Source organism: Doryrhamphus excisus, chromosome 1 (assembly GCF_030265055.1).
Source record: "Doryrhamphus excisus isolate RoL2022-K1 chromosome 1, RoL_Dexc_1.0, whole genome shotgun sequence".
Classification (NCBI taxonomy): domain Eukaryota; kingdom Metazoa; phylum Chordata; class Actinopteri; order Syngnathiformes; family Syngnathidae; genus Doryrhamphus; species Doryrhamphus excisus.
Genome location: NC_080466.1, coordinates 20907431 through 20933246, shown reverse-complemented (window position 1 = coordinate 20933246; position 25816 = coordinate 20907431). Strand labels below are relative to the sequence as shown.

General features: G+C 43.1%; 1 protein-coding gene across 4 annotated transcripts in view; it reads left to right on the top strand.

The window, feature by feature from the left end:
* The window catches only part of tnrc6c2 (trinucleotide repeat containing adaptor 6C2), a 37993-nt gene that overhangs the window by 1359 nt on the left and 10818 nt on the right, over positions 1 to 25816 (top strand). Inside the window, exons 2-16 of one of the 4 annotated variants that reach the window (XM_058066593.1) lie at positions 7379 to 7479; positions 7817 to 7838; positions 14001 to 14093; positions 15466 to 15867; positions 19795 to 22218; positions 22820 to 23023; positions 23353 to 23519; positions 23596 to 23673; positions 23762 to 23819; positions 23912 to 24054; positions 24149 to 24295; positions 24667 to 24804; positions 25042 to 25161; positions 25248 to 25331; positions 25540 to 25813. In XM_058066593.1, the coding sequence (XP_057922576.1) occupies positions 7417 to 7479; positions 7817 to 7838; positions 14001 to 14093; positions 15466 to 15867; positions 19795 to 22218; positions 22820 to 23023; positions 23353 to 23519; positions 23596 to 23673; positions 23762 to 23819; positions 23912 to 24054; positions 24149 to 24295; positions 24667 to 24804; positions 25042 to 25161; positions 25248 to 25331; positions 25540 to 25813 (4417 nt within the window). In that variant the 5' untranslated portion in view covers positions 7379 to 7416. Of the gene's footprint in view, positions 1 to 7378; positions 7480 to 7816; positions 7839 to 10651; positions 14094 to 15465; positions 15868 to 19794; positions 22219 to 22819; positions 23024 to 23352; positions 23520 to 23595; positions 23674 to 23761; positions 23820 to 23911; positions 24055 to 24148; positions 24296 to 24666; positions 24805 to 25041; positions 25162 to 25247; positions 25332 to 25539; positions 25814 to 25816 lie in introns of those variants that run through there. The other 3 variants (XM_058066608.1, XM_058066601.1, XM_058066612.1) reach the window with 3 other exon arrangements.

The following is a 25816-nucleotide window of genomic DNA, read 5'->3' as shown; positions in this document are numbered from 1 at the left end:
TTCCCCTTCCCTCTGTCATCTTCTGTCAGAACTGTCTTATCTCAATCGTCACACACCAGTGGTGTGAATAAATGAAAAATTGGTGTGAGAATCGTTTGCACACATACAGTACATGTGTGCCGGTATTTCTCGCCGCATTACCTTTCTAGTTGTCTAGTCTGCAGGAATTTTTGACCAGGCTTCAAGTCCTGACAGTTGGTTAATGCCCTGCTGTTGCTAATCAGGTCATGAGGTGCCTCCCGCATGCCCAACTGGCTCACATACCCCACCCCACCCCACCAATACCCCTTCTCATACAGACACACACACACACACACACACAGTAGGCTTTTTCTTCCAGAGGGTCAAGTGCCCTTCCTTCTCGGCATCCACCCATCTTTTACAAAGACTGAGAAGCAGCACATAAAAGGTTGGCTGTGAAAAGATGTTGCAGGGTCCTGCTGCTGTCAGAGAATAGGGGGGAGGACATGGAGCTAAAGCTTGTTAGGGAGAGGGAGTCTGTAATGTAAGTCCCTTACAGTCTGGCATTTAAGCATGCCCATCTGTGTGAGAGGGCCGCCCAGGTAGATAAAAAAACGTCTGCTTTTATGATTAATGATCGTGGCTTAAATTTAGCGGCCGTGACTGCCATAGGATCTTTAAAGTATGTCAGGCCCCTTTTTATGGCATTTTCAATGATTATGATAAATACGTGACATATGAATCCATACATATAAATCCATGAGTCTGTAGGTTGTCATTGTCTCTTGTACTTGTTTTTTTTTTTACATTTTTTACATTCAGCAACTTGGAAATACACTTAAAAGTACTCTCTGAATAAGGCTTAATTTCTTTCTTGTTTCTTGGCTTCTGTGGAAATTTGTAAACTATCCAGCGGGAGAGCACAGATTAATTAATCAATCTGTGCCAACACGTGCAAATGTGCACTTAAGACATTTGAGTTTAAAATGAGCTCTGTGTCAATAGTGTATACAATTGATTTTATTTTTTGGCAGCAGAGTAGCGCTGTAGGCTGTTTAAAGATGAATTGTTTTTTTGTTTTTTTTTGGACTAAAGGTTCCTCAACAAACCCACTCCATCTGCTGTGTCTTATCAGTGTATTTCCCCCCATTGTCTGACCTTTAACAGATAATACACTGCAGCATGTTTGGTCATTACGTTGCTACCTTTCAGAATATCCCACAGGTCTGCTGTTCAGTTGTGACAGTGGGTTAGAACAGGGTTGAGGTCATCATTTAATGAGCATAATTGGCTAAAGGAATGAGTAATATTTTCGAACCCCCCAGTTTTTGTATGATTCAGTTTTTTATAAAATTTTGTCTTGGTTCTCATACAATGTCTCAGTTAGCGTACAATATTGTGTGTAACAAACAGTGGCATTTTACCCTTTGGTCTGTCGAATCTTGTGGTATTAATTAAGATGTGGAAGGACTACTCTCACGATTGCTTGGTTATTCAGCCATCTTGCATCACACACCCAACACCAAATCTTGTGATTCTTACTTGGTACAATACTGGGGCGCCCTGTAAGGTGCATTTATTTGGCAAACTCAAATGAGAGAGCTACACAAAGTAGTCATCATTCTGGGCACTCGAGTGCCCAAAGAAACAATCCAATATGTTGGTGACTCGGTCCGGATGTGTTATTAATACACTGTGGGACTGTGTTTGTAACATGTAAACGTACCTGTTATCATGCTCTCAAATGGAAATCGGAACAGGGAACATTGTCCCCACCTCTCTGATCACCGGTTGACTCTGTAGTTATTTGCTAAATAAGTCTTTTTATTGACTATGGCTGCAAAATAAGTGACAGGACTCCGGTACAAATGGTGGGAAACACTATTGAATTAAAAAAGGTCCCACAGTTCTTAGGTTATACATTTAGTGTTTTTGGCATATTTAGCCACTTTCCTAAGAGGCTTCACGTTTCAGTGAACAAAAAGTTCCTTCAGTCCCATCTCAGAGTTTTTGTGTTGGCTCCGGTAAATCCCACTTAGTTGTACTTCAGAAAAGTGGCTTATGTCGTCTATCCCCTTTCCCCCCATCATTGACCTTATCCCAGGGCTGACCGTGGCGGTTACTGAGCCTGTGATTATGAAGCCTTTCAAACAACTGGCACAGACCTGATAGAGAAAATGTGCAACACCACTGCAGGGTGCTGCTCCAGTCAGGGGGTGCATTGGCAGCAGAATCAGCTGGATTCAATTTGTGGCTGCAAAACGCCATTAACCTCGTCCTCTACCCCACGCCTGGCTTTTTTCAAGTATGAGGGCGGGAGAGGATTGAGTACCAGGACATTGTGATAATTGACCATAAAGTAATAGGATGTACACTATGTTGTTGCTAATAGTAACAGTAAATATGAGAAGACCCAGTTCAAAAGTTCCAACACCCTTCGACCTGTCATTCAAATGTATGGATTTAGACAGCTTTGTGCATAGATTTTCTGCTAATGATCTAAAGTAATACCATAACAAAATGTTGGGCTCCCACTATGGATATCCTGATCTGCATTTTTTGGCTTCCAATCAATTTTTTTAAATTATTTGTTAATAATCCTGTAATATGATATTTGTTACGAACGTGATAGATAGATCAGCCAGATCTCATGGTGGAGGCCAATATTATCCGATCTTCAAAATACAGTGGATCGACAGCCAATATGAAAATGTTTTCTACTGTGTTTACCATGACTACATGTCAAAAACTACATATGGACTACATTCAGGCAATACCTGAATACCAGGCAGTGCCTGCATTGCATTGCATTACAAGCTCTGTGTTAAGTCCTGCTGCAAATATAGGTTTTGTAGCTATTACAGTGTAGTACCTTCCATATGAAATCCTGTATTTGACTTTGAATATAATAGAATTTCTTAAATGGCTGTACCTAAATTTAACTTTAACAATAACAGGGTTAAAATCTAGTTTAGTTTTAGCATCTGTTTTACAGCTCACCCTTCCTCAACGTGTGCGCCAAAGGAGGGGGCAGGGACATAGGGGGCCCAACAGGGGTAAGCCAGGTCAGCTTTGAATGGGTGGAGGGTGAGGAGGGGGCTGAGACCTGGCAAGCTGCTGCCTGTGAGTCTTGGCATGCCTCCAGGGGAATGTTCACTGTGTGGAGGTTTATTTGGGGCCCCAGTGCCCTCCCTCGCCTCCATGTTGGCTAATTGGAGAGACACTGTGGGAAGGCGAATGGCATCGCATGGAAGCTGAAGGGAGTATGCGGGGCATCCAGTTTAAATGTTCCCTTCTTCACTCCCAAACCAACATTAGACAGCCTTACTTATTATGTAACAGGACTTGAGCCCTACAGCACGTCCAAAGCCTACAGTTAAAGCCATGTAAATAGCACTAGCGTACACCAGCTGGTCTTATGCGTACATTGGGATTAGAGTTACAGAGATTGTTTGTTTACTGTTTGCTTTGTTTTATTGCCAACACTACCACAATGGACTAGAAATGCATTCCACCAGGCACACTCTGATTTTCTTTTTTTATGATACTTCATATGTTTACAATATGTATTGTTAAACAAAACTGTCAAAACTAGTTCAAATAATAACGTCAACTCTGTCAGGTTGTGGAAACAAGCACCACATCTATCTTCTCCTTGGTGTTTATTATTGCTGACACCATTGTCACGTTGTGAATTGTTGACTGACATTTTGGTGTGTGCAATGTCAGGAAGCTGTGTCAAAGTAACCTTGATAAGTGTATCCCAGCTGATTATCTCATTTGTCTTGGCGCACATCCTGTTTGTCATCTTTGGATGTCGTTGGGCTCTCTCGATTCTGACAGTTTCACACTGCTATCAGTCTTCCCACTATGTTAATTGATGCACATTCAACACATTCCAAACATGTTTATGTCTACAACTAACAGATTGTATTGCTAAACTGCGTTTGAGTACTTCAGTACTGTTTGTCTGGTCTTACTCTTGGCTTAGATATGAATATGTGATGTTGATGTGTGAAAGGCTGTCTCCTTTCAAACAAAAATATATATTTTTTTTAAACAAAAGAACATATGGCAATTTACTAAAATCTACTAAGGGTTAATTATAATTTTACTGTTGTTATTGGTGTCTTTAAAAAATAGAAGTACATTTGTAGAACATACTGTGCGCCATTCTGCAAAGTCAAACACTGAGCATTCAAGAAAAGACAAACATGCAAAAATGATTTGACAGCTCATCGACTTCAGTCTGCGATTCAGAAAGTCACGGCATCTGCAGCAAGTTGTCTCGCTCGGTCTCGAGCAGTTTTCTTAATGAGCTGCCACCGTGTTAAAGTCTCAGATCGACTCGCCTGCTTCCTCAGCAAAGACAGAGCTCGTTTTGCAGAGGCAAACCTCAAAGCTGTTATTTATAGAACCACTCTTTAACTCTCTTGCTATCTCGATGTTGGGCTTTATTTCTCTGCTTTGGCTTTTTCCTTCATCACCACTCTTCACCCACCTTCAGTCAAGTCCAGTCTGTAGCAATAAAGTATCTTCGTGCTTATGTTTGCACACACCCGCTGATGACCAAGCTGGTATGTGTAGAATTCTTGTAAAACAGTGTTTGAAGGACCCTGCTACCACCAACAACATTTCTATGCTGACTTGAACGCTCACCCCCGCATCACTGTGTACAGAAGCAAAGCTATAATAATCCCACAGGTTAGCACTGTTCGTGTCCATGTTCATTAGTGATAATTCTTCAAAGACTCCTGTGGGTTACAAAAATGCCACAGGAGTCTGGCATGGATAAAAAGTAACGGTGGTGGCAATAGGTTTACCACATTGTGTAGCCATGGCCAGATCTTATTGCTTCACTGCTGAGATGATGCTCTTCCTCAGCCATTACCCTCCCTGCTTTGTGATTGGTGCTGTGGTCTGTGCTTGACAGCCATTCAGCACATGTCAAGCTTTGTGTCGTTCTTGTGGCAACGAACCCTTTTAAGTTTTCTTTGTCTTCCCCTTCACAGCTGTGCAGCTCTTTGCCTCACTTTTCTATGCATTGTTTCGCTTCATACTGCCATCTTTTCCCTCATATTTCGATGGTTATTAGGAATCAAGGCACGTGGATCGTTCTGTGCTTTCCAGCCTCTCTTTGCTCTCTCTCCCTCTGTCTGCCAGCCTCAATCCTTTTTCTTCCTCCTATGAGGATTCTTTTTTTCTCCCACTTCCAGTCTTGTCTCCTTTTTTGCCATGTCTGGTTCTCGGGCTTTCGTTCTTAATTGGTGTTGTTCTGTCTGCTTTCATCCTCCGCCTGTTTTTTTCCCCTCCTCTCATCCGCCCACCCCATTCGATCAGTCTTTTTCCATCTACCCCCGTCCCCCTTTCTCTTCCCCGGCATCTCTGACAGAAAGACAGACACCAGAGCTTTCTCTCTTTTTATGGGCCTGACTTTGTGAGGCTACACCCTCATGACTCCTGCAAAGTGTGTTCTTATTGTTGTCTTCATTACAGTTGTGTTTTGAACATATTTGAAGCTCATTTCCTTTCTTAAATATAATCATATCTGAGGTCCCACAATTGCTTGTGTTCAGTCTTAGAGAGTACACTGTATTTGTGCATAGTTAGTTAATTAAGAAGGAGCAAACAATACTGGGTCACCACTGATGAAATACTTGTGTCAGCAGTACTAAGGGAGAATCGGATAGACAGGTATAAGATATGTGAGGAAGTCTGCCTCGGCTTTTACTTTGTCAGCTAAAAAGCCAAGTGTCCCTACTGTCACATTTAAAAGAAAAACACCTGCAATAAAGTCCAGCATTTTCTCTCAGACATGCTCTATAATTAGTTTTTGCACAAGCAGCATATTGAAATCGGCAACGCTGTATCTCAAGTAGCACATCATTTAAAACATGTAGTGATTGGACAGATTGCAGCAGTGGATCTGTGATTGACAGCATTGGAATGGAAATGACGGAATGGGCTCTAAATATTAGGTGCTTTGTGTCAGAAATCAAGTATAACATTTGATTACAGTTAGCATCATTAAAAGGACCTTTTTAGCCCTGTCTTCCATCTTTAGCATTGCTATTTCACTATGGACTATGCTCCCAAAGGTTAGGGTGATCTCTTATGCTTGCTATGTAGCATTACCTACAGGCACACACCAGTTTATACCAGCGATGGTAAACTCAATTCCTTTTATTGACTCGAGTTTTTATGAGTCACTCACTAAAATTAATTGAGTACTGGGGTCGGATGTCACAGCGCGCATGCACAAAAAACAAAACCTCACATGCCCATAGACATACAGTGTATATATATATATATATATATATATATATATATATATATATATATATATATATATATATATATATATATATATACACACACACACACACACTAAGCAAAAATCTAATTGAGAGGTTTGTGATATGTTAGGAGCTGGCAGATCTGCCCCTTAAACAATGCAAGAAAATGGACTAAACTTTACTAAGTGCGCAAAGTTATTGAAGGCTGGTTTTGTGCAGATCCGTTGTTTTTTCAACTGGGTTAATGCATTTATACAAATGTAGTTAGAGTAAAAGTTCCGCAATTAAAGCCACATTAGCTGTTTTCCTTTTTAATTTAGCTCGTGGCAGTAGGGAAGTGGCAACAATCAATAATCAAAAACCCGATCAGCATACCCAAAGAATCATGATAGTAATGTGATGACAAATGAGTTGTACAGAGATGTATAATAAATTGGATACAAAAAGAGATAAAGACCCACTGTGCACAAACATACTCACTGAAGTCTTCATAGCCCCCAGCTCATGCCTCCAATAGTTTCCTGGAGCTGTCACTAAAACTGAGCCAAAGGAAATACAGGCAGGGATTAAGCAATTTACATTGTGTGGCCTTCAGGTGAGCTATGTGGCGAGTTTGACTCATACCCGCTACGATAAGATCTCAGCGGGGCTCTTACTTTGTTGACCTTAACACTGTCGTCCCTGGAGGACTGTCAGTACTCAACCATCTTGCATGTCATGTTGATTCCTTTCACAATGTATTATACTATTCACTTTCTTGATATGTTACTTTAATTCTTGTTTGTGTCTTTTTGTATTGTCATGTCCCCTTTTCACTCTTTTCTCTTTTCACTGTTTGTCTTGGGGGGGGACCTGCCAAGTAGATTCACATATGAAGTGAGTGTTGTTGATGGAAACTTTTTTTTTTTGCCTAATCCGTTGCGCAGTTTTGCTCTGGCTTGAAGTAAATTCCAGAGGATTCAAGTTCATATCTGCAATGCATACACAGATGTTGTGCATCAATGTTACACATGTCTACATCTATACATGTGTCAAATCTGTTTACATTGCAGTTGTTTACAAGGCAAAAGCCTGGAATTCTTGCCTCTCATGACTGACTCATCCATTTTTTTGTTTTACAGCTGAGAGAAGCCAGCAACACAAGAAAGAGAACCATTTGATGGAAGAAAAGAGAAAGAAAAAGCAAGAAGAAAAGATCAAGAAGGACGTCGCTCAGAAAACGGTAGGGATGAAAATATTTGGTTTTATTGAAGTTATAAATACAGCACACATTTCCTTTTTATCTTATAAGTAAACACCACACCACATTAAGAATGAGATAACATTATTGAGACACACGGATAATGTAGAATTATGGACTTCCAACCTTGAGAAGTTTAGGGAAGGCCCCTTTCTGCTCTAGCATGGGACTTGGATGCTGCAGAGGGGGATTTTTCTTTCTGGAGCTTTTTGTCCCTATCCCCTTCACTGTAGATTGAAATCTAATTCAATTTCATTGTATCATTTTCACATTTCCTATATTTATTTCATGGAAGTCCCATTTTTGTCTCCCTTTGCAGGCTACGGAACAGAAACCCAAAGGTGAGTATACCTATTACTACCCAATACTATTTTACCACTGCATGCAGTATGACACACAGTAGCACTCAGCCTTTTGGGTTTACACACATCCCTGACAGACACACTGTGTGTGGACATGCATGTGCAGCTGTGTGCTCCACGTCCTTACGTCTGAAAAACACACACATAGAGCAGAGCTAATGCAGTGGAGTGAAATGCAGAGTGACGTCTGGTGTGCCCGCAGCAGCAGGCAGTGGAGCGTGAGGGCACCCTGACATAACACAGAGTGTTGTGGGTAGAAAGGGGGGAGGGGAAGTGGTAAAGGGAAAAAGGCACAAGGGGAGAAAAGACGTTCAGCTATAATGCCTCAGGGTTGAAAAAGCAGTGTCCTCACTTACCCTTGGTAGTATATTTAAATACAGACATAGGCATTTGTATTGTATTTTTGGCATAGTATGAGTAAAGACAACGTACAAGTAAACTGAATCATAGCATTCTGGAGCATTTGTAGGTTTGATTGCCCTCCTTCCCTCTAGTTTGAGAACCATTGTGGTCATCTGGGTGTCATTTTAATGAGGGTCATAACAGCCCGTCTTGACCTCTGAACTGCCCATTTTGTTGTCAACACCCCTCACCACCTCCTTCCATCACAGCTTCACTGCTCTCCAAATTCTCTGCACAACGCCAACATCCTTCTGATTTACATGACATTTTTAAACACTTTTAAACTTGTGGATTACAAGAAGCAAAATCCTTTTTATTATTCTGAAGTAGAAGCCAAGAGTTCTATTCCGTCATAATGCATTAATGGATCCTACAGCTCAGTCTTCTTTTGACAGTCATTGAGCTGTGCAAGTTCTCTCAGCTTTAGACAAGAGTTGTTCCATAAATGACCTTCTTAGCGTTATTGTATGTCTGATGTTATTGTAAGAGCTGATATTCACACATTCTTTTTTTTAATCCAGTAAAATTCATATGAACTCTATTATGTGTATCTGTCTGACTGCAGCACAAAGAAATGCAGAAGGGTGACAGTGGGAGCAGTCAAAGTTGTGAGTAGGGACATGGCTGAAATGATGGAGTTGAGGGGTTATAGAACACAATGAGGCAGTAAGCACTTGTTTACTGAGATAGAAAGGATTTTTATATCTTCAGGAAGAAAGCTAAAGAAGGTAGGAATGCTGTGGAGACTAATCACTCAATAAACCACCTCTGATTTTGCTCATAACCTTATATCTCTTCGAGGGAAAGCATTATGGACTAGAATGAGTTGTTTTCATGTGTGGAACAGAATAGAGGTCTGTCTATATGTTTGTGTGTGTGTGCAGGGAGGTTGCAATCAGTATGCAGAAGTGATTTGTGTCTTTCCATCCATATCGGTAAATTCAGAAATTCATAGACACGTACAGATGCACGCCACCTTCCCCCATCACATCTTTTCTGCTTACCGCTCTTCAGGCCTTTTTGGTCTCCAAGCATTTCAATTTGTTTGTGGTAATCGATCTCGGCCCAACTCGTTCATATGTATGAAAATGAGATAAAGCTCCAGCACAGTGGAATTAACTTCTCTGCCCCCCATTAGGCATAGAGCTGCACACCCACATAGACCTCCATCCAGCAGGCAGCCTCATACTGCCCTGTTCAACCCCCCCCCCATGCGTATACACACGCACAGGATGGACCACTGATACAGGGCCCCACATCCTTTGTCCTATTCCCTATTACCTCCAAAGATATGCTGATTATTCACCCCATGCACACACGCAGCTTCATCACAATCTCTCAATACCACCACTGCAATCACAATCAAGTCTGACTGTTTCACATTGTCCCCCCAACGGAACAAAAGCATGCTCCCACCAAGAGTAGGAGAACACAAAGTCAAATCACATGTACCAAATGAAGCCATAAGATGTGCACATTCCAGTGTATTAAGCAGATGCAAGTAAGTGCTTAGATTCCAGATTTGCAAAACTGAAAATATTTCAGCTGTGGTGGGATTTAGCATGCTTTTAAACTGTCAAGAATCACAATTATGCAAATGCATTGTCCAAGCAAAAGGCTACCCAAAAGCTATTTATGAAGCAGGTGCTGCAGTTCCCAAACACTATTTTTGCTCCTTGTCATGTCTGGCACTGCCATGCCAAAATACCAAAAAAAAAGAAACGAAAAACACGCTTTTGGAATTACTGAGTTGACGTTTCTCAACATTAAAGTATTGGTTTGTGAAACGAGCAGCATATGGTTCTCAAAAGTTGTGGTGAAACTCCAAATCGTATCAGTCCCAGGGCTTTGGTGATATATAATGCGTATCATTGGCCCATCCCATCCAGTCCTCTACACCCTCTGCATGTCATCCTCTTGTTTCATCTCATCCACGCAGAAACATCATTAACAGAGTGATAACAGCATTAATGCTTATCAAAGTGAGAGACGCACATAAACACAAGTGGAGCGCATGTTTCCGTATTGGATTAATTTGCAATTTCATATGCTATTAATTGCGTCAACACAACATGGGAATTTCATGAATCACAATCCAATTAGAGGGTAATTTATTTAAGCATCGGAACAGCTCTTCACTTCACTTAGCCACATTTATAAACACCCAAAAGAATTAATAGTGTATTGCTCGTGAATTACGTCCTGTGGATTTATGACTGTCTAGCATAATTGTTTTCCCGCTACCTCACCCCCCCCGTATACTTACCTCGCATGCGTGTAGAGTGTTGGAGGAGAGTGGGAGATGAAGGGAGAGCCCGGGGTCAGAGCAACAGGAAACAAGAGGGCCACACAGACCTAAACAATGCTTTGCTCTTTGTCTATTCATACAGCAGAATCACTCACAAGCTGCTGACAAGAGAGGCCATTTGATGCCTTTGGACCTTCCCTCCCCCATTTCATCTTCGCTTTCCTCCCCCACATAGTGACATGCTTGTTGTCAAAAGTCTGGCAGATTATTAATAACATGTGGCTGAGCTGCCATGAGTGACAGTTCTGCTGTGCTCTGAGGCCAAGATGTTTGCATACATGTTTATGCGGGTCAAAGGCTGTGATTGTGTTTGCATCAAGGACCCTTTTCACTCTTAGCATAAGCAAAAAATATCATTGGTCAATTTCGATTAAGTTGCAGCATTTTTCTCATAAAAGACAGCAGTTGTACCACAAGGTACCTGCCCTCAGACGTTATTTTTTTACCGCAAAATGTTGTCACGTTTTAATGTCATGACATCTTGTGACACCTCTGTATATAGTAAATCAAATTTTTGTACTGGTCACAGTATTATTGTACAGCATTTATGGATGCCAAGTGGGTTACATCGTGGTTGTCTTTTCTAGTTAGCCGGGTATCTGTGGCGTCTGAAAAAGTCTACAATCCGATAATTTGAATTTAAGGTCTTAAAATGGGTCTTGTAAAAGTTGTATTCTTTATAATCATAAAGTTTTTAAATTTGACTTGTTGAAACTTGCATCAACCCTAAATTAGTCCTTTCCTATTAATGAACATAGTCTTATTTTTTAATGGGAATATAATCTTACAGTATTATTAACTCGTCACATATTTTTATATATTGGCTATAAACAAGCTCTTTGTGCTCTTTACTCTGTCGTAGTCTAAAAATTAGCTTAGTTTCACTGTTTACATTTTTGCAATTGTATGCATGTTGTGTACACAAACCAAATAAGCCCTCTTAACAGTAGCTCCCACTCCTACCACATACAAGAGATAAACAACCATGACCCATGAGAGAGAAAGGGGAGCCTGGCATTGGGATAAGATGGGGGTGCGGAGGGGGGCACTAATTAGATGGAGAAGATGGAGAGGAGGCATGGTATGAGAGAAGGTCACATGAGGCCACAAGAGGCAAATGGAGGTGCGGGGAGGCAACAGACAGTCTCTATGGTAACTGCCTTTTATATAGAAAGGGTGAGGGGTGAGAATGTTTTTGCTGTAATGTGGTGTGAGTGTGTTAGGGAGTTTTTCCCTATCAATACAAGCAGATGGGACCTAAGAGAGACTCCCACCGCCATGTAGTCTATAAACTCACAACATATAAAATGAAATAGTAAATACAAAACAAGCGATTACTACATACAATATGCAGTATAATAGAACAAATGTGGTTTAACCTTCATTTAAAGAGGCGATTTAATAGCGCTGTTAAACATACGTTAGACTGGAACCATTCAGTAGTTTTTATTTTAACCAGCTGCATTACTGTAAAATGCCCAGCATTTATAACATTATGTACATCAATATAAACCCCTCTTTACATTATCTCTTCTTGGCTTGGGGGGATGGCACCATTGTGTAGGGCGTATAGGCCCGTACGTGCTGTCCATCCCCCACTACTACAAACATGGCTGCATAATGAAGTGATTCTGCAGACAATAGACAGAAGAGCGATGGGAACCTGCACTGCCTGGCACACTAGACTTCAGTGACTCTGTGCCACACAGTGCCATGTATGCTTGTCTTTTTGTCCTCCATATTAACTTGCTCTAAAGCTGCCCAGCTCTCCATTGACCATTTAGCATGGACAAGGGGTTTCTGCACATCCTCAGCTTCATTAGATTGTTCGTCACTATCAGGCATTCCTAAATAAATATGCACATTTACTCCCTTCAAAGAGTCTAGTTGTTTGCTTTGTCTGTATCATACGATAATAATACGATAATCCCATTTTATTCTTTGGACTAAACATGTTTATCTCTGAAGCTCCCAGTTAAACTGCAAATTCCTTTAATCCCTTCATTCATATAATACAGTCTTTTGTGCTGCATTTGTTATAATACAGGCTGATATTAGTAGCACACCAAAAGCTGTGCGGCTTCATGATTTATTAAAGCGTAATTTATGATTTGAGCCATGCGCTGCCCACAGAGCATGAATATTGCTGTTGCTAAATAAATAAGACATTGACCCAAATCAACAAAGGGAGTGTAGCAAAGCACACCTGTAATCTTTGAGGTCTCGTATCCTCCATCCACAGAGAGGCTGAACTAGCTGCTTTTGTTCAATCAGATGCAATACGCTTGTAACCACTTTAATTTAGTGTTCGAATCTCATTCCCTTTCACTGGCAGTAAGTGTAATGAGCATACTCTTCACATTGCACATTTAATCTTTCATAGGCATGCTCTTATCTGAGGGATTTCCCTACGAGTCTACTTTTTTGTGTGGTCTTTTTATGTGAAGATCAACCTCTTTAAAGAACTTGCCCACCTCTCATGAATTAAGAAAAGATCTGTCTCCCTCAAAATTAAAAGCACGTCTTGGTTAATATATTTCTGTTTGATCAGGGCAAAAGGGGGCTATTTCTGTCACAGGTACTGTTTATTCACTTAACATATTCGGGCTACTTAAATTCCACAAAGGAGCTTACCTTCACAAAGACACTTACACACCAGGCGAGTTATATTGGGGGTTTTATCACATTATAGTTAATATAAATTATACATTCTTATATCCCCTAGTCGAACGCAAAGCCTGATGTGTTAAATAAAATTCATGGCTTTATTCCTGAGAAAAATCAACCCATGAAAACAGCATTGTAAAAGGCATATAAACACAATATACATCACCATGTCTTGCAGCTCTGCAGTCTTGTGTAGGTATATCACAGTACAACTCCCATCATCATCAATGTTATACTTTATAACTTCTAGAAGTGCGTCAAAACGACTACTACTACAAAACCTTGCCAAAGCGCTCATGATTGTCCCCACACTGTTAAAACAGGTACAGTACATCTATCATACTCTAGCGGCAAGTTGGGAAGACTTAGCAGGGTGTGCTGCGTGTGACCCTGCGATCCATGATGGGGTCTAATTTTTTTGTCAGGGGGCGCATTCTCGGGGACGGGCAATAGAAACTGTGAATGTAAGTGCCAGTCTCCTTTCAAATAGATACCTCCTTCAAATAAACACCTGGAGCAGAGTAAATAAACGTCCCTTTTACCAGTTTCCAGTTTACCCAATTATGTTTTTTAATACCTATTCATGAAATAAAAAAATTCCTGCAAGACTAGGAGACACCATACTCCTCTTGCTCCTCGTTGTGATTCACAGGCTACTGCACTGTGGGAGGGGTTCAGGGTCGGCGTGAGTCCAACATGATAACAAGGTTTGAAATGTTTCAGTCCTCAAAAAGGTTGCGTGGTTTCTTGTTTTGTCACTGCAGTCTCCTGCACCACACAGCAGTGGGCGGGATCAGGATGGATGAAGGCTCAGAGGGCTGAGACAGAAATAATGGAGAGAGAGAGAGCGAGAGCAGGTGGGTTATGGAGTTGCTGTGATGGAAAGACAGAGGAGAGGGGGTGGTTGCAAATGCAAAAGGAGAAGAAGGGGGAGAAGAGGATAGAAGAGGGGGGCAGGGAAGCATGTTTTCACCATCCTGTCGTCTGATTGGCTTGGGGCAGCGTCAGGCGGGCTGAGCAGAATTTAATCAGAGATGTGCGTCAGCGGCTGCAGTTCCAGGCCAACAGCCAGCCCAATACTGCTGTAGGGAGGAAGCGGGGAGGCTCGCTCTCGCAACCTCCCTCCCATCTCTGTCTTTCTGCATGTGTGTTTGAAACCAGAGAGCGAGGGAGGGACCGTGCAAACATATGTGTGCACACTGAATATTTATGTGTTCTCCAAGATGTGAAGGCGTTTGAAGGAAACCAACAGAAGAAAGTGGACACTTTCTTGTCTTCCCTCTCAATGTATGAAGTGCATCTTCACGGGATGTAGGCCTACTTGTATTTTGAAGTTGTCTCCCTCCTTGTTACTCTTTCTTTGTGTAGGTAGGCAGTCATCTGGATTAGTTTTTTCCTTGCTGTGAGGGTTTTCGACAAGACCTTGGCAGGCACAGTGAACGCCTCTGTACTCTTAGCTTACTTGAACCTCAAGTGTGGCTTGTGTAGATGTACTTGATTGGCTAACGTACATACTTCTTTTAAAATGCAGCCTTGAAATAAACACGCGTTGTGTCTTTGTCTGTCGTCCCTTGAGTTAAAGCAGTCTCAGCTGTTGTTTCCAATGGTCTTATCTGTCTTGGGACAACAGAAAACATTATCAATTATTTATCACATTCAATGAGCCAGAATGCCAGCTAACTGATATTTTGGTGAAATAGGCAAATCAAGTAGAAAATGAACATATTTCTGCACCTCAGAGAGGACATTTTGGCTTCATGCAGGTGTTTTGTCACCCGCCTTGATATCCAGTCATTCCAGTAATTGCACCTTTCACGTTACAGCTCCATTAGAATGGCTGGCAAGTTGGTGAGATCTAGGAGAGAGTGTTGGAATATGGCCGTGCGAGCAACGAAGGGCATTTGCGAGTGTATAGTGTCTGTGCGAGTGACACCTTCAACAACAAACAGCAATAGACATACAAGCAGTCGTCATGAAAGAAACCTGTTAAACACTACAACAACACACCAAATTGATTGAGCAGGAATGCACAACATCTCACATTTGAAAAGGCCCTTTTACACGAAGCCCCACAGTATGATTCCAAAATAAGTGATATGTGCAATGATTCTGGAACCATCCAGATGGAAGCAGTACCTGTACAACCTAACCGTGAAATTAATACCTTCCTACCTGCATGTGTCTCTTGTCTGTGTGTGTGCGCGTGCGTGTGTTGGTGTATCCATCCAGTGCCAGAGCCTGCTCCCACTTACCCCAGTCCCGGCACACCCCATCACCTCCACCCTGCCAGCCCAAAGCTGCCCCTCTCCTCCTCATTTTCTTCTGGCAATGACCAGCGCAACTCTTCCAGTAGCCAGCTCCAGAGTTCGACTCCCCCTCAGCCGCAGTGCCAGTTGTCATCTGCCGGTGCTCGCTACCCGCCAAGAGAGGTGCCCCCTCGCTTCCGCCAGCAGGAGCACAAGCAGCTACTGAAGAGAGGCCAGCCTTTACCAGCAGGAGCCTTCAGTGATCTCTCACACTCCTCCTCCTCTTTTTCATCCTTGTCACCTTCATTACCTTACTCACCTTCTACGAGTACCAGCATCACTACCCCACACTCTACAGAGGGCACTGCGGGCAAACAACAGCCAGGTTTGTGCATCTTCTTAAGTCTTGCACTACAATTTTGTTTATTTGAAACATGTTAAAGGTGGTGGTTACAAGGGGGTGCCTGACATTCATGCTACAATGTTTTCAGTTATAGTTTTATCATGGGAGATGGGTTCCCAAAATAGCCTACACTAAGTGAAATCCGTGAAGTAGCCAGCATAATTTTTTTTTGCAATTATTGCATATGTTTTGAGGCTGTATAAAGCCATGCAGTACACCTTACACACTTTTCTCCGATAACTGTCTCATTAACATTTGCTTGCATTTATCTCATGTTTAAACACTCTCAAAATAAACATTTTGTTTGAATTTTAATGAACAACCTATTTGGTTGGATTTAAGTGACTCCTATGGCTGTGGCGTTTTTGTGTCCTTGTTGAAGCGTGTTTCCCTGCGTCGTCATCCGTGAGCCAAGGAGTCATTTGTTCAGTGCTGAAGCCTTTCAGCCTCATGGCCTCTGCCTTTCTTTGGCGTGTCCGGGGGTCCGATTTGTTTTGCGGTGGCTGGCTCAACTTCAAGTATAGACTTCCCTAAATTGTGGGCCGGGAATTTAAATACAGTCATTGCTATACTTCTAAAGCTTTTAAAAAACTCAACCTTAAAACCTGTGTGCTGAAGCAGTGCAGTGTCTGTGGATGAATTAACCTCAGGGTTTCTGCATAATGTAGGCGTTACTTTGTTGGGACACCACTTTTACTGACCTGATGAGGTTACTATGGCTTAAAGGGTCTAGATTGCTTCCTTACTCAAACAGTTCAACACTAGTGTGCACACAAACACATGCACATGATGTTGAGGGTGTGCAGCTGTAGGAAAACTAGAGTAACCTAGTTGTGTCGCTTCAGATGTGTGTCTGCCTGGCAGGCCAGCTGACACTCACACCCGTGCACATACATCAAGCTATTGTGAGGATTTAGTATTTTTGTATGTTTCCCATTGCATTTTTCCAGGCCAGGCCATAAGTGAAGTGTGTGATAATATTCCAGTTGGCACAAACGTGTAACTTAAAAAACTGAAAGGAACGACACTTATAGATTCTAGGGTATCCCTACCCCTCCTATGCAACCCTCGCACCAGACCCTTCCCCCACCCCTTGTCGTTTCCACTTGAAAAGACATGCCGGTCTGTCCAGCTGACTGGGGACCATTAAGTAGTCCAGACCAGATTGGCTGCCCAGCAGCAGGTGCTGAAGTGGGGCCTTTTTAAGACTGTGGGAACTTGAGCTAAACAGCTGTTTTGTGGTGGCCCAGACAGCGTATGTAGTCATAAGTTGTGTTTAAGGACACGCTGCATTGTTTACGTAGGCTAACGTATAGGCTTTGTTCTTAGCTCCTTTGCCAAATGTTTGGTGCAACTGAAGAATTTTTATTAATAAATTCTAGTGCTGGAGGTACCAGTTCATGAACACTACACTTCTAATATCTACTATTAAATAATGTAAGCGCCTCATAAATATTTTACGTGTATATTTCAAGTCATCAAATAATCACAAAAGTGCTTGGCCCAAAGGAAACCAGCATGGTTTACATTGCCGCTTTTCCTGTCATACACACACACTCAGAGGCACACAAGTGAAGGCCCTGGTGGCTTCATTAATCCAGCCTCCGTCAGCGAAACCAGAGAAGTCACCATCGCTGTGGTTTTTTTCTTCACCCGGTAGAGGTAAACAGACATGAATGATGAGTTTTAAACCCTCGTGTAACCGTTTCCCCTTCTTCCGGCAAAACAAATGTATGCCTCCTTTGCTCCAAGTGGGCTCTAAGCTCTCCTCAAATAGTAATGGATCAGACCTATTATGTTATAGAAGATTAGTAACATCCACTTTACTCCTTCTATGCACCACACTTTGACCGATCTAACCCCTGTTTTACTAACTGCCATAAACTACAGGTGATTCTTGTATTTCATTTTCTTTTCTTTTTGTCTTTTCTGCTAACTGCAAGTGCCAACCTTTCCCCTAGGATCTTCATGCATCAATACTCCTCCATCTCTCTCATCCCTCCTTTCACCTTCCCATTCATTCACTTATATATATATATATATTTTTTTTTTTTTTTTTTACAAATATCCACATTTGTCTCCACTTTTTGGGTTGTTTTACTTCAAAACCTTCATGGTTGGAATGTATTGGGTTAGGAGGAATAAAGCTTGTGTCCTTTCAGATTATGATCAATGGAAAGGCTTCAGAAAATGTGGTGTGCAAATGAGAGAGAAACGCCACACAGAGGGAACAGTAGCATCGATAGCTATTACTGATACTGTGTCTGCATGTAAGACACACATATAAGCCACTTTGGGTAGTAATTGAAAAGCCCATCTGTGTTGTTATGTCTGGTTGCTTTCTGAGCAGTTTGATTTTGGAGCAGTCTGTCAAGCATCTAATCCGTAGTTTAAGGGGAGTTTCAGTTGTGTTTACTTAACAATTGGACATGTTGGCTTTACTTTTGTCTTTAACTCTCATAATCAACTTGGGCTCTCAAGGTGGTGGGCTCTGCTCACTAATTCACATACAGATTGCTTTTTTCTGGAATGATGGTATCATTTGTCTCCCGTGTAGCGAGTGTGCTAGCATTAGGGAATATGCATGCACCATAGGCCTAATGACCTGAAGTGGCCTGTGAAATGAAGACAAATGTCAAAAGCAACACATAGCAGCATTTGTGTGTACCTGCTCTGCCCAAGCAAAACACACTTTCACTTCATCTGACTTATTTTAAGGAGTGGTTCTTCATCATAATATATATTTTTTGCTTATTGTGGAAGTAATATTCTAAGTACTGTTTAAGGATGGTGAAAACATTTTACTTTTTAATGTCTTTATGCTCTGGAGGTGGTCGTCCACCGGTTTAATATGTGCTATGTAACATTAAATGCTAAACAACATCTGTACAGTTTGTGTCTTTAATAATACACACCATTTTTCCTCATAATATTCATGGTGCAATTCCCCCTGCATATGCTTGCTTGGCCTGTGTGCTGGTTAGATTAATGATAGGATTTCCTATTGTTTTGAAGTGCATCCTTATGGGGCTGGCTGGCTAGTGTTCTGGGTGTTTGCATGCCGGATCAATAGCTTTTTCTTCTCTCTGCCTCTTGAATTAAAAAGATCATTGATTAGCTGCCTCCAATTGATTGATTTCCCTCTTATAGCACTGCTTCGATCTATTAGTAGTCTCCCTTCTGTTGCCTTTGGGGCTAATGAGATTTCTTTTGTGCAGTATAAATTACAAAATTGTTGGGGTAAGGGGTGGAGCTTTTGGGTGTCAAATGTTTTTAAACGCATAATAAATAGGTATAGTTAGACTTATAGCAAGTGAATGTGCAGTATAATATACCTATACTGGACAGTAGCAGATAGTGAGACATATTGCGCTTGGAATTTTTTTTGTGTGTTGGGGGATGAGGAGGAGCATTCTGTATGATGGATGTGAAGCCATCTTGGTTTGATTCCGATAAATGAGCAGCATTCCACTTGGGCTTTCCTTTCGAGCCCCAGCGAACAAAGCCACGATGTAGACTGATGTGTCCATACTGTGCTGTGTGTTAGGAGGAGGGAGAAAAATTAAAGAATAAGGAAATGCATTAGGGACACAAAGAAAGGCCAAGGGCGTGTACAGAGAAGCACGATCACAACAAATAAGATGAGTAAGGGTGGGAGTAAAAAAATGTAAAACGGGGAAAATTCTGATAAAAATAGGAACGATGTCTCGTGTGAAGCTTACACAGTGAACATTTATTAAGAAGTAGGTTCCTGCACCATAATTTCCTCAATTTTTTTCCTCAATTTTTCAAATTTTTTCATTCATTTTCTACCGCTTATGCTCATGAGGGTCGCTGTGGAGCCAACCTTCATTTTATTTGTCAAATTTTCTTACTGTATTTGTTCTCATTTGTTTCATTTCTCTTTAGCCATATCCCCCCAGAGTGGTTCTGCTGCCCAGATTTACCATTCGGGAGCCTCCTTGCAAGCTGACAACATTTTCGGTGCCAACAGCTGGAACAAAGGGATTATTGACGGAAGTGACACTGAAGCTTGGCCCTCCATTAGCCACAGCAGTGACCCCAGCCAACCTGCAGCACCAGAATGCCCCTTGGGCTCAGCTAGCTTCAGCACAGACGACGTCAGCGGTGTCACTACCACCAGTAGTACTTTTCTGAGTATGGCCACAAGTGCCACAGGCCAGCCGGCCCACTACACAGCTCTCAAATCTAACAATAACATGATGACAGGACCCGGGTCAGCCAACACGTTATCTAGTAACAGAGGTTGGGGGTCAGATGCCAAACAAGATGGAATGAATGGCGGGCGAGTAGCAACGCCAAATCACTGGGGCTCACCCGGTTTTAATTTGAATCTCAATCCCAGTGCAAACCCATCAGCCTGGCCTGTTCTCGGTCACGAGGGTATTATTGGATCTAATGGAGTGTCCACGTCATCTCACCCACCAGGCAATGGGAATGGAAACCTGGGGAACGGGAGCATTGGAGGTGCAAGTGCTTGTGGTGGAGGTTGGGTTAGCATGGTTGGTGCCAATGAAAATGAACAACAGCGCACCTCAACCAATACAAGCTTGTCCTTCAATATGGAAACTAACCGAAACACTGATGGACCAAACCACAGCAAGCAGCAAGCTCAGGAGCCCATGAGCCCTATCCATGGATTAACTGGCTGGGGAGGGCAGTCACCTACTGAATCATCCCAACTTAATGGAGACACAACAGGCAGCTCTGTGTGGAGCAGTGCAGAAACCAAGGCAGCTGACTCCCCGAAGGACTCTGGCTGGGACGCAACTTCCTCTGCTAGCCTCTCTGCCTTGGGCCGCCAAGGTAGCGGTGGAGGGAGTAATGGAAGCGGTGGCTGGGGAGACTGGGGAAAATCCTCAGGAAGCGGAGATGCGTCGAAAGCTTGGGACTCTGTTGATGCCGCCAGCTCAGGTTCGGGTCAAGAGCAACAACTTGGCACATGGGGCAAACAGTGTGAAACTGCCCCCGCAAGCGAGGGTAGTGGGGACAGCAGAGATGGCCGATCTCACCACAGAGAGAGGTCCACAAGCATGGATTGTACCCCTCTGTTACCACGACAGGACTTGGACCCAAGAGTACTAAGTAACACAGGTTGGGGACAGACTCCCATTCGACAGCACACAGTGTGGGAGATGGAGGAGGCAAACTCTGATGATGGGAAAAGCAACAGCAGCTCAGACACATTTGAAGGTTCCAGCTCTAATAGTGGTCCTCCTTCTACCAATGGAGGTACCATCAACTCCAACATTGGTGGTACCAATCAGAGGCATGGATCTGAAGGAAAACGTGAAAGCGATGGGCCATCAGGTTGGGGAGCCCCGACAACTGGATCTGGATGGGCTGATCCCCCACAGTCTCTGAACGAAGGAGCTAATGGGACCACCAGTGGCTGGGGAGACTCCATGCCTACCAGTGGACCTAAAAATGTAAGCATGACATCTTGGGGCTCTGAAGACAAGTCACCTAATTGGGACAGTGCCATGACAAAAAAACAGTCCAGTAATTGGGGGGAGGGCCCACGGAGCTCCCGTGGTTGGGGCACCAGTAACGGGGGCTCCCACTGCTCCAACCCCAGGGATTGGGGAGAACCCGAGATCAAGAATAATGCGTCCCCCAGCAGCATGTGGGAAGGTGAGGGAGGAAATGTGGGTAATGGTGGGTGGAAGGATAGCACTAGAGGAGGAAACAGAGGAGGTGTTAAGCTGACTTCCTCTGTGAGCAGCAGCACTTGGGGAGAGACCGCACGAGCAAATGGCCCGGTGCAGGGCACCTGGGGCTCCTCTAAGCCCAATGAAAGCAGCAGCAGCAGCAGTAGCACTGGTAGTGGAGGAGGAGGTAGCATTGGGTCTTGGGGAGGTCCTGGTTCTGTGAAACAGAACACTTCCAACTGGAGCAATGTTAGCAAACAAGACCAGTGCTTGGAGACCACTGGTTGGGAGGAGCCCTCCCCTCCCTCTGTCCGCAGAAAGGTGGAGATTGATGATGGAACGTCTACCTGGGGTGATCCTAGCGCATACAACAAGACTGTCAACATGTGGGATCGCAATAATCCTACTGGTAACCAAGGAAACAGTGGCCCACCCCCCATTAAGAATGGCGGTATAATCACACCTAATAATAACAACAACAATCATTCTGGAAGTCCTGGCAACAACAATCACCACCACGGCCATCCAATGCACCACCATCCTCACCATGGCAACGCACCAAGCCATTTGCAACACCACGGAAACAACTATGGGTCACCCAACAATTGTGCCCTGCACCCTGGTTCAGGCCCCCACGGTAGACCTCCTCTTGCTAACCCAGGTGAGAGAACTGCATTACGGTGTTACCTGACTTTGTATGTCTGCTTTCTTATTGGATATGATCTTGGCAGGTTTAGAATGAGCTGCAATTAATACTAAATGACATGGAGTATTGCATTGTTGAAGATCTTTTCTACTCGTTATCACATGAGGTAATTAGCATTTAAAGATTAGTGATAAGGTTTGTTAGGTATTCCAAGTATTATTTCTTGAAATGATTTTTTCATAGTGATTATTAAGTGGTTTTTCATATGGTTATTGAGGCATCTTGATGATCATACATGCGTCATTAATTCTGCCCAGTTAGCTGAATTTAGTACAGAAGTGTATTTTAATACAAAGACCACTAAGGATGAATGCATGTCAAGCCTTCACTGGACTTATCCTTCTCAATTTGATTGAGTGAAACCACTGCCCCCTTCTGTTAAATAAATGCATTGCATCTCTTGTTACTTTTACTATTCCTTCTAATTGACTCATTGTGTGAATAACATATTTTCCAAAATAGCATGCCCCTTTGACTCTGAGTGCATTTCATGGTGCAGTGCAGTCTGAGTGAGATTTTTTAAAATGAAACTCATCTCTCTGTTTGCCGTTCACAGGCTGGGGAGAGCTTCCTAATGTACAGCCCAAATCAGAGCCGGCTTGGGGAGAGCCAGCCGCTCCAACATCTGCTGTGGACAACGGCACCTCCGCTTGGGGTAAGCCTCCAGGGGGAGTCGGAGGATGGGGCGATGGTGGCCATGAACCCTCTGGACCCTATGGCAGGGCCAACGGACCCTCCTGCTCTGCACCCTGCAAGCCTGGTAAACATATGCCTTGGTTCACTTTTATGGAAGATGATACACAACACTATGAAGCTTCGTAGATGATTAGATTTTTAAGGGACTTGTCAGACTATTTTACTCGTTCTAATTTTTTTTTCACTGTCTTAAAAATTAAATCAGTTCCACTCCTAAGAATAGATTTTAAGTTCTTATGATGTAGAGAGGACAATACAGTGTGCAAAGGAAAACAGTGCCATCAAGTGGTCACATTCAAAACTACATGTACATCCTACATTGAATAATACGTAGATTTCTCTTGAGTTTTTCCCGATTTCAATGTTTTTGACAAAACATAATTTTCTGCTCAGTGCCCAAACCTATGCAAGACACTTGGGGAAGTGGAGGGGAGGAAATGGGCATTACTACAAACCAGTGGGACACTGAAGATGGGGACATGTGGAGCAGCCCCACCTCACAGGAGAGCAGTTCTTCTTGCAATTCCTGGGGCAATGGACCCAAGAAAGGCCCGAGCAAGGTACATGTCTGATTAATTTTGCACTCAGACATCATTGTTCATGAAATTATTTCAATGATGTGATTGGTTTCCTCAGGTCAAGATGAGTAACAAGCCGGATGAGACGTGGCTCATGAACCGTCTCATCAAACAGCTCACTGACATGGGCTTTCCGGTACGAGCCTGATTTACTGTCAAATGAGTAGACTGACCTGCAGCCCTTTTTTAATTTTTGACGGTCCGATGTAATTAATGTGTTACAGAGAGACCCTGCTGAGGAGGCTTTGAAGAGCAACAACATGAATCTTGACCAGGCCATGAGTGAGTTTTGACCATGAGTGCTGTGACCATGTAGAATATTTCAAGTAGATGTTGTTTGATTATAATATGGACAAAAACATTCCTCCTCCCAGGCGCTCTCTTGGAGAAGAAGACTGACCTGGACAAGCGTAGTATCGGCATGTCTGATTACGGCAACGGCCTGAACAAACCTCTGGTGTGTCGACCATCTGTGCTCACTAAAGATCCCTCAGACCGCACTGCCTTTCTTGACAAGGTATTAACTACATCACCACAAGTTAGAATGTATACTTATTCATGTTTGCTACTGTCATCTGTTGACCATCCTGTTTTACTGCTCTCTTTTCCAGGATGGCGTTCTGTCCGATGATGCCCCACCATCACCGTTTCTGCCTTCCCCCAGCCTGAAGCTCCCCCTGGCCAGCAGTAGCCTTCCTGGGCAGGGTCTGGGACCAGGCAACTCGGGGCTGGCAATGCAAAACTTGAACAACAGACAGGTATTCCTGCCACCCTTAATTACCAATAAACCAATTTGCGTAACATTTCATCCGCAATATATTGCCTTGACTATATTGCCTTGTTACGTGCTGATTGATACCAGATTGCAGTCGTCTCTCGCCACTTTGCAGTTTGAACCTCATGTCCTCACTCTAGCGCAGTTACAAAAAAAAGAAGATCACTGTTTTGTGGTTTAATATGGCCTATAATTAGTTTTAAAAAATGCATATTTAATGCCACATCCTTTAATGTGATATATATTCACTGATGGACAGTGTATTGTATTTAAACGCACATAGATGAAATATCCTTGCTAAATAAAATAATAGTGGCTCTTTGGAAGGAGTAAAATCTTTGTATGATCTTCTAGATACCCAGTGGAATGTTTGGCAGCAGCGGGGCAGCACAAAGCCGGGCCATGCAGCAGCCTCCTCAGCCACCAGTGCCACCTCTGAGCTCCTCCCAGCCTAGTCTACGTGCTCAAGTGCCTCAGTTTCTCTCCCCTCAGGTACACAGATACACGTACATACACACTCTGAAACTAGTTCTCACACCAGTCCAGTGTTTACAGACCAAAATTAACTTTTAATTTACTGTCATGCTGAAACCTGAGGACCCGTGGGGATTCTAAAATTATTACTGTCTGACAGTGTCAATCCAAACTGTTGCAATGAACAAACATCATGTGTTTTTCTTTTAATTGTTGTGAGTCAAAACATCTATTTTTGCTCCTTGCTTTTTTCAGGTCCAAGCACAGCTCTTGCAGTTTGCAGCAAAAAACATTGGTCTGAACCCTGCACTTTTAACCTCACCAATAAACCCTCAACAAATGACCCTGTTGTATCAACTTCAGCAACTGCAAATGGTGAGTTGCTTCCCCTGAAGAAGTATTCCCTTCATGTGTTTTCTCTGGCTGTATGCCCTATGTACTCTTGGTTCCCTTTTCTTCAGGCATACCAGCGTTTACAAATCCAGCAGCAGATGATGCAGGCGCAACGCAGTGTTTCCGGCCCCATTCGTCAACAAGAGCAGCAAGTGAGTCAACAGTTTACCTTCCCACTCACAAAGTCCTGTGATGATAAATGTGACGAGCTGTAGCAAGACCGCATGACCACATGCAAATGACAGAACATGTATTTATACCATGATAACATTAGTATGACATCAGTAGTTGCTCAACGGTTGTTTGTGTGTACAGTATCCTCATTGACGGTGTTTCTGCTCTGTCCATCTTCTCCCCAAGGTCGCACGCACAATCACCAACATGCAGCAGCAGATCCAGCAGCACCAGCGTCAGCTCTACCAGGCGCTGCTGATGAAGCAGCAGCAACTTCCCTCTCATTCTGCCTCCTTCTCTTCTTCTTCCGCTGGTCTGCACGGCCCCACCGGAGGGCCCGGATCTGGCAAATCAACCCTGGACCCTTTCACGGGCCCACATCAGGCCCCGGGCCTGGCCGACACACTGCACACCAAAGAGCCGCTGTCCTCGCCTAACGCCTACAGCACCTACCCTCTTTGTA